The 9,486-nt window shown below is 44.2% G+C and overlaps 1 protein-coding gene across 2 annotated transcripts in view; it reads right to left on the bottom strand.

The window, feature by feature from the left end:
- Positions 1 to 6,781: 6,781 nt before the first annotated feature.
- Positions 6,782 to 9,486, bottom strand: part of LOC129689227 (quinone oxidoreductase-like protein 2) — a 31,218-nt gene continuing 28,513 nt past the window's right edge. The window contains exon 8 of one of the 2 annotated variants that reach the window (XM_055624359.1): positions 6,782 to 7,804. In XM_055624359.1, coding sequence (XP_055480334.1) covers positions 7,566 to 7,804 — 239 coding nt within the window. In that variant the 3' untranslated portion in view covers positions 6,782 to 7,565. The remainder of the gene's footprint in view (positions 7,805 to 9,486) is intronic. The other variant, XM_055624357.1, reaches the window with a different exon arrangement.

Consider the following 9,486-nt stretch of genomic DNA (forward strand, 5'->3'; position numbering starts at 1 on the left):
CCCATTAGCAGAATGTAGCGCACCTGGAGAGGTGAAGGCCGAGAAAATGACCCGTGTTGTATACACGTCCCAAATTTAGTGAAACTAAGTGTGTTCTAGCAATCAATGATCAGGGATTAAGTACCCATTTCTGCAACATTGACATGGAAAAATAAAATGCACAGCCCCACCCTGCAAGAATTAATGTGCCAGACGGGGATGTGAAAAAGATTAGAGCCGATATGAAAGACTAAGTATAGTTAAAAAGTCCAAATGTACCTGAGCATGGTGGCTCACAGCTTTAGACCCAGCACTCAGGAAGCAGAGGCAAGTCTCTGACTTCAAGGCCAGTCTGAGCCACAAAGTGAGTTCCAGGACAGCCAGAGCTGTTACACATTAACCCTGCCTCAAAACACCTAAATAAATAAAGTAAAAGAAAAGAAAAATTTATCTGTATTTTGTAAATAGACCAAAACAGAAGCTCAAAAACAGAGGTTATTGATGCCACGATTATCCAATTGGCCTAACTGGCATCTGGTACTTCTTTGGGTCCAACTCCACCAGCCTGGTCGGATGCTGTCCCGTAGCTCTCTCACCAAGAGAGTCTAGCGTCTGTTTTACAGGGGGTAAACTAAGATTCACAGGTGTGACGTGATTCACCCAAGATCAGACAGCGCTTAACTCAGGAGACTTTTGCCCTGAAAGCCAGAGCTTTTTCTACACTACACCAAAGGAGAAGGAGGGTTTGAGAAGGAAGGAGAAACAAGAAGAACATTTCACATACGGGAAATAGTATTAATATTTTATTATTACATTGAGCTCCAGGCTCCTGACAGCCAGCCTAGGTCCCCAGATGAGGAGCCGCTGCCTGTCTCTTAAAATACCTGCTCTTAGACTATCTGGGTCAGTAAAAGCAGGATCACGGGGTCTCCTTGTGGAAAACTTTATTTTTTTAATGAACCTTTAAAGGAGAAGATAAAAATTAAGCCAGAAAGTTTATCATCTGCAAAGGAAGCTGTGAAGAGGTAAGGGGTGACGGGTTATCCACGGGAGCTGTGGGCAGCATCCCTGAAGGGTCACAGGGGAGGCAGAGACCGACGGGTCCATGGACACACTGGCCAGTCAGTCTAGCCTATTCAGAAGGCCCCAGACCCCAATGATAGCCTCAAAAATCAAGGCAGGCAGCTCCCGAAGAAGCTGTTGACCTCTGGTCTTCACATGCATGTTCACATCTGTGCATGCACACGTGAAAATCAAAAGACGAAGCAAGTGAAATTAAGAAGTGACTCTTTAAGGTCAGAGAGGTCATGTTTGCAGGAAGGTTCTCTGAGCCCTTCTCTGTACCTTCAGCTTTCAGCATGCCCACTTAGAATCCTGATTTGGACAAGAATGTCAGACAGAGACCGGAAGCCTACCCCAGCTGCTCCCCGTGATGTTTCCCTTCAAGACGTGGACGATTTCACCACATTATTTTAGGCTACTTTTATAATCCCCATGAATCTGACCTCTAATATTGTAAATCTCTTTGATTTGACTCGGGTCCCAGCAAACTTTGAAAGTAATAAGATCTTTGTGCTCACCATTCCTGTGTTGAAAGAAGTACTATTTTTACTTTGCCCTAAAACTATTTCTTTAAAATGATAAAAAAAAAAAAATGTTCTTAGTTTTATCCTCTGGGACTTAATAAGTTCATATTTTTATCCTATGATTTTCATTATTTCATAAATTTCAATCATGCCCTTTTCTTAGCCTGTGGCTTTCCAGAATGTAGAGCCCTAATTCTTTTATCAACCCCTTACTTTTTAAAATACGCTCTCTGCACTCTTAATCAAATGAGATGTCCTTCTCTAGACCTTGACTGGCTCTGGGTATCTTTGAAGTACATCAAATCATCAGGTCCCCATCACTTTGTCCATTATTCTGAATAAAAGAGCACAATGACTTCAGCTAAAATGTAAAAACCTTTTAGAGACATTTAAAAAAATCAGACAGTCCCTTTGCTCTGTGCCAATCCAACATATGCTGAAAAAGCATACATTTTCCTTTGATTCTGAAGTGAAGTTAAACACAACCATCACAAGGCAGCCTTGTAATCCATTGTGAAAATGGCAGCTTGCAAAGCTTTTTTCCCCCTACATCATCTCATCTGACCCTCCCCTGAACCACAAGATGCAGGAGAAAACATACTATTATCCTTACAATTCATAGGCAAAAAGTGAGAAGATGTTAGCCCAAGATCAAAGAGCTGGAATTAGAGCTCCATTCCCTGACCCTCCAGGCAGGAGACAGTGCCTTAGCCACTGCACAGAACAATCTTCTTTATATCTGCCTGTCACCTACTTTAAATCCCCAGCTATTCCCTCTTACCTTTCTTTCAGTGGTCTTCAGTGGTGTCCTGAAATAGGCTGCTGTTCTCTTAAAAAGAAAGATCCTCCTGGTCCCTAGACTCTTTCTCATACCATTGGATAATCTCAGTCACCCTGTGTGTGTCAAGATCACTCACAGGCAAAAGACTCTCGAATTTGTATAGCTAGACCACACTCCTCTCTTCAGAACACCAAGCAGACACTTAACAATCTTGGATATCTCAGTATGTAAAGAACTTCATCACCTTAATTGCACAGCTCTACATTACCAAACCTAGTTCTTTCATGGTTCCTCCTATGTGAAACATGTCCAGAAAGATGGTGTCAGCTTGACACTTCTTTCCTCCCTTTCGTGCCTGTATCCAGCCCAACATCAAGTCCCTTCGCTTTCATCTGCTGCTCAGCCCTACATTCTGGCAACCTCTCTCCTTCCCCATCATCACCAACAAACAAGCTACAGTGGTTCCTTGTTTAGAATGGACTCCTCCCTGACATGCTCCCAGCCAACCCCTCCCCTCTATAGCTGGTGGAAATCCAAAAGGCAATTCTGATCACATTCCATTCTTGCTAAAACACTTCCCGGCCATCCCATTGCTCTTACAGTAAAGACAAAATCCCCATAAATTGCCTTCAGACCCGTATGGCCCTACATCTCACCATGCTTACCGACATTTCTGGACCTCCCGCTCCTCTCACCTCCCTTCTTTGGCTTTCACTAGCCATGGGGTTCTAGAATATTCCATTCTTCCCTATGAAAATTCACAGAACCCTCCGTCTTTCCGACAGATTCTCAAGAGGCTGTCATCAGGTACAGAGCCCTGCCCCCATCATACCTCACCTGACTTCAGGTTAGCACTGTTGCATTGTTGTGCCTTCCTTGAGACAGAGTCTCACCCTGTAGACCAGGCTGGCCTCAAACAACGTGAGATGCTCATCCTGATTCTGCCTCCCAAGAGTACCACACCTGGCTTGGTTTTTCATGCTCTATTTAACTATCTCCTCCAGTAGACCTGCAGCTTTTCTCCACCACAGTCTTCCCTGCGCAGCTCTGAGCACTTAATACACGAGTCCCCAACAGTTAGAGAGCAACAGAAGCCAGTGTGTCCCACGCAGACCAGCAGCGTAGCAATAAGCCCTGATGCTGAAAACAACTGGAAAAGTGGAATCCAGCACAAAGAAGACTTTGAAAAATCACTTTTATTTGATTCCCTTATATAATCCTAGAAGGAAAACTTAAGAAACTTAGGAAGCCTATCCCCTCTCCCGATTTATTTATACTTTTTTAAAAATTAACTCTAGGTGAGTGAATGAAGACATCTGTGTTCCTTTACTTGTTAAATAACAACACATTAATTACATTTACCATAGATCAAATAGAAAAGATGGCCTTCTAGGTTCACACATATACACAGGAAGAAACATTGCCAAGTACACTGGTGAGAAGTAGAGAGCATCATTCCATGGATCAGAGCACAAAATATCACTTTGGTTGATGACGCTTTGTGTGGGTCAGTGTTGGGGATCAAACCCACGACCTGACAAATGCTACGCCATTGTTCTTCCATGGAGCTACAACCACAGTCTTTCACTGTAGTGTGGAGAAAGACATGTGCAAGTAGACAAGTCCACCATTACTGAAAAGGAGAGGCAAGGCCGCGAGGGCGGTTCCTGCAGCCGCCAGTCTCCAAGGAAGAACTGAGAAGTTTGTGACTATAGAATAAACACTGTCTGTTGGAGACATATCGATTCTTTTTGCATACTAATGGCTCAGATGGCAGAACCAGCAAACAATGACTAAAATATGAGTCAGATGCTTTCAAATCAAATCATTCTACTAAAGCAGGAAGACAGGCAAGCAGAGAGCAGATCATTAGAGAGTCTAACCAATACCTGCTAAATCTGAAATCCATTCTCCTTAACGACTGCCTCTTCCCATCTAAGTCATTTTGACAATAGCAAGCTGGGGACAGTCAGTCTCTGTGACACCCACTGATCATCCACGCTCCATGGAAAAGGCAGCCGCTGGCTGGAATGTGCATGCTCTTTCCCAATTCTGACTCTCCTTCCTTTTCTTCTAGGCACCATCCAGCTTGTCTTCGGTGATGCCAAAGGAAGGGGTTTGAGAAATGCTGAAGTTGCCTTCAAAGTTGAGTTTCAGGAGATTTGGGAAAGTCAACTTGCATTTAAGAATGAAATTAGCTCCTATGAAGATGAAGTTTGGGGAAATGGTAAGAAAGTTATATCATTCGAGGAGTAGAAGTGCACAAAGCGGCAAGGAGGTAGGACTATGCCACACACAGCAACACATGGCAGAGCCTTGTAGACCCACAGAAGGCATAGAACAAATTTCCACAGCATCCCCTCCACCCTCCTAGAAAATAACAGATCCAGGTTTCAAATTGTTTCTTTAAACATTCATCCTTATACATTTTCCAAAACGCATGTGAAGACAATTTTTGCTTATGCATGTGGTATGTGTGTGTGTGGTGTTTGTGTTCACAGTGCATGAACACACATGTGGGGAGGTACACATGCAGTATATGTCATGAGTATGGGAGCCCAAGGCCAGTGGCAGATGTCTTCTTCAATAACTCCACTTCATATGCTGAAGTGGGGTCTCTCACTAAACGCGGAGCTTTAGCAGTCACTGGTGTCTGTCTCCCTGGCACAGGATTACAGCAGACCATCACCAATGTCTGCTTTCTGTGTGGGTTCCAGGGATCTAAACCCCAGACCCAAAAAGCTTTTCCCACTGAGCCATCCTCCTTGCCCCAAAGATGGCTGCTCTTAAGGTGTCTAAGGCGGTTACTTACACTTACACTTCTTGGACCCAATCAATATACAAAAGGACCCAGGTGCATCCCCGTCGTGTCAGATGCCCGTTTATATTCCGTCACACCCCCTCTTTTTTGGCAACTGTCATTCAAGTGCCAGGACAAACAGAGCAGAGCTGCTTCTGCTTCTACAATGACGTTAGGTCTTGATAAACCCACTACACGTTGAAAAGCGCACAAGTTAAACGTGCGTTTACTCCCTCTGACTTACGGATCACCATAGCTCAGCAACAGGACACAAGGGACTGCCTGGGAGCTGCAGCTGCTGCCCACCAGGAGGCAAGAGCATCGCAACACAGGTGTACAGCCAGCATGGGAGGAGACCAAAGGGCAAAGCCAAAGTGAGGAGCCTGCTGAATGCCTTTGGCTTTGACAGCAATCGTTCCAGGCCAAGAGACCCTGCTCCCCTCTATGGAGTGGAGAGTGAGAAAGGAAGACACCAGACTTGACCTTGGCCTTCCATACTCACGATACACACTGCATGAGCACCCTCCACATGTGCACCTACATACATGTGAATGCAAACACATACACAATACACACATACACCACACACACATATGTAAAAATTTATGTTCACAGGCATTTTGAAAAAAAATATAAGTATATAGTGGGATGCCGTATGCCTGTAATCTTAGCACTCAGGGAGGCAGAAGCAGACAGATCTCTGTGAGTTCAAGGCCAGCCTGGTCAACAAGGTGAGTCCAGGACGACCAAGGCTACACAGAGAAACGCTGTCTCAAAAAACATACATATGTCGTGGGGAAATCACAGATCAAACCGTCACAAGTCAAGGAGTGTCTGCAGAATGCCCAGCACCTAATGAGAGTGTAGGCCTCTCCCAACCGTCAAGGATGTACACAGAGCTGCAGCTCCGACCCACCAAACTCAGCACTACACACACAGCTCTCTCTCCCCTGAACCTATCAATTTACTTAGAAGTAATAGTAACACTTCTTTTTAAAAAACTATTTTATTGTGGCAAAACATGCCGTTTACCATTTCAACATTTTTTAAAAACAACTGAAAGTGTATACTTCAGGAGTTCATTAAGGCAATCACTACTACCGCCTACTCCCAGACTGATTTTTTTCAGCTTCCCAACCTGAAACTCCACATGCCTTAAATAACTCCCTATTTCCTGCTGAAAGGGATGTCAAGTTTACCAGGATCTATTCCAAGGGGGCCCCTGACAACCACCATGCTTCTTTATCTCTTGATGAATTTGATGATTCATGGTATCTCCTATAAGTGGAATCACGGAACACATGTCTTTTTTTATAGACATTGTAGCGTGTCTTTTTATGTTGTTCCTCTTTAAGGCTAAAAGTATTCCAGTGTCTGCACATATGCGTATATATATATGCAAGGTAATATATTGCATATATGCTATATATAAATAGATTAGTATGCACATTTACACATTTACCTGTCAAAGGGCATTTGAGTTGTTTCTAGGGCAACATAATCCCACATAAGATTCCAGATAAGCTATACTGAATGGTAGAAGGCATAGGAAGTCAACAGGTGATTCAGACATGAAACCCGTTTCCTGAGGAACTTGTAACATGCCGTATGTCAAGGAGAGAAAGCAGAAGACACCACCATTCACTAGTGCTTTATTGCTAGGTGCTCTACCCAGTTACCTCATGAACTGCCCACAGCAACACTGAAAGATAGACATTGTAATAGTCACTTTTCAGCAGGAAAAGCAAAATGCTGAGCACTTGAGTAACCACCCCCCAGCGGGGATGCTGGCACTGAAACCCACATCTCAGGTTCAGAAGCCAGTGTTCCTTCCACTCCACAGGTGTCCCTAGGATTCAAGAGGAGTGTGGCGAGTCCTGGGGGAGAAGTCAAACAGCAAGACAGGAAGCAGAAAGCAACACATTCCTGACCGCAAGGGCATATGGAGAATGGCAGGCCTGCAGGTCAGAAAGGCCTTATAAGTAGACAAGAGGAAACCTGAGGGACAGAGGACAAGGAGGGGATCAGCAGAGGCATGCTTAGAGACCAGGGGAATGGTGGAGATAGTGCTAGAAAGATCAGGGAGGGAAACAGTCAGAATGCAGTGGCCGCTCAAGGGGTCTCGGCCACACGGTGCAGAGAACGGTGAGACACTGCCAGTTTCCTGAGACAAGAAACTATTAAAGCTGTTTCAGGGAGACGCCAGGGTGATGATGTGTGACACAGATGAAGGGAATGGGAGAGTCTGGCTATAGGAAGAGCCAGTTGGATCACTGGAAAGAGCAGATGAGACATAATCAGAATAGAAAAGGAAGTGTGGGAGCATCAGAGTTAGCAGCTGAAACACCTTGATTGAGGTGAGTGTACATTCTGGCTTGCCTGGGGATGTGGTCTCCTTAAAAATTACTAATAGTTCTCTTTATTCCCAGAAGGAGTCAAACTTGGGCAAGAACCTCTGTGATGACATTGAGGTCAAGCAACAAGAAAGCAGAACTGCAGGGAGCTGACGCCAAGATGTGGTCCCTGGGTCCGTCAGCCCTTTAGAATGCAGGAGGGAGATCTGGTAGGGGAGTCGGCCTGGGTGAGGATTCACTTGAGGGACAGGAGCACCTTGCCCGTGGATTTGCGCTGCATCACATGAAGGAAGGCATCGTTGATCTGCAAGAAATCCAAAATGGAATGTGCTCAGACTTATGCACACTTCTGCAAATGTCTGTCAGATCGTCAATTATTAAACTGTTTCTATTGAGGGAGTAAGCTGCATCTCTACAAACGGTATATAACTACAATGCTTACGAGGTCACCAGAAATGCCACAAACAAAATAATGTTTAAGAAGAACCGATCCACAGGATTTCTCCCCATCTCAGCCTATGGCTTTCAATGTTGTCGGATAAATAAGTGCCAGCAAGGAGCCCAGGCCAAACCTTAGTCTACTGGAAGAATTTCGTACCAGCCTTTGAAAGGATAATGTCCCTGGAAGAAAAATCATTAATTTTAAATTTTTTTGTCTTTTATTAAAATCATACCAGTCCCTCTGCACCTAAAATTATAACATATCACAAGTCCTTTTTCAGAAATCTAAAGTTATAAGGCAAATTATAAAGCAGCCATAGTAATGAAAACAGTGTGTTATTTATTGGTAGAAAATCAAAAAGTAGATTTATGGAAGGTAATAGAGGGCCCCAAAACAGAGCTGCATGTGCAGTCAACCGATTTCTCATTTTGTTTTCTGAGACAGGGTTTCTCTGTGTGGCCTTGGCTGTCCTGTACTCACTCTGTAGACCAGGCTGGCCTCCAACTCACAGAGCTCCACCTGCCTCTGCCTCCCTGAGTGCTGGAATTACAGGCATGTGCCACTGTGCCTGGCCAATCAACTGATTTTTTTAACAGGAGTGAAAGCAGCTCAATGGAGAAAGGAGAGTGCTTTCAGCAAAGAATGCTGGAAAAACTGGAGACCCACGCTTAAAAACAAAAGGTAATACAAGCACTCACAAAAATTACCTCAAACTGGCTCGCAAAGCTAAATGTAAAATACAAAACTATAAAACTTCCAAAAGACAACACTGAAAAAAATCTAGTTCACTTTGGGTTTCACAATGAATTTCTGGCTACAGCACTAAAAGTACAACCTTGAGGGAATAATTAGTAAACTTCGTTAATGTTAAGAACGTTGCGGCTGGCGGAATGACTCCACAGGGAAAGGTGCTTACTGTGCAAGCCTGGTGGACTGAGTTCGAACCTTAGAGCCCATGTAAAAGTAGAAGGAGAAAACTGACTCCACACAGTCAAACTCTGACCTCCACATGTGCACTGTGACACATGCACACACACACACACACACACACACACACACACACACACACACACACTTTGGGACCACAGAGGTGGCTCAATCAATGAAGTACTTGCCACAGAAACGTGCGGACCTGAATTTGACCCCCTGGGCCCACAAGAAGAACCTAGCACATGCTTGTGATCCCAGATGGGAGGCAAAGACAGGAAGACCCCTGGAGCTGCCTGGCAGTCATTCCAGCCACATCAGTGAGCTCCAGGTTCCACAAGAGACTCTGCCTCGAAGGCCAAGGCGGAGAGTGATAGAGGGTGTCATCTGGTGTCCGTCATCTCTACATACACGCCTATCTATGTACAGGTAACTACGAATGTACATGCACATACACAAAAAAAAAAAATTTAAAATGTCTACTCTAAAGATGACATTGTTAAACACATAAAAGAAAAGGCATATGTGGTCTTGGAGAAAATCATTGCAAAACATATACCTGACAAAGGGGATAGATAGATAGATAGATAGATAGATAGATAGATAGATAGATAGAT

Source organism: Psammomys obesus, unplaced genomic scaffold (genome assembly GCF_907164565.1).
Source record: "Psammomys obesus unplaced genomic scaffold, mPsaObe1.curated_primary_1811, whole genome shotgun sequence".
In the NCBI taxonomy this organism is placed as follows: domain Eukaryota; kingdom Metazoa; phylum Chordata; class Mammalia; order Rodentia; family Muridae; genus Psammomys; species Psammomys obesus.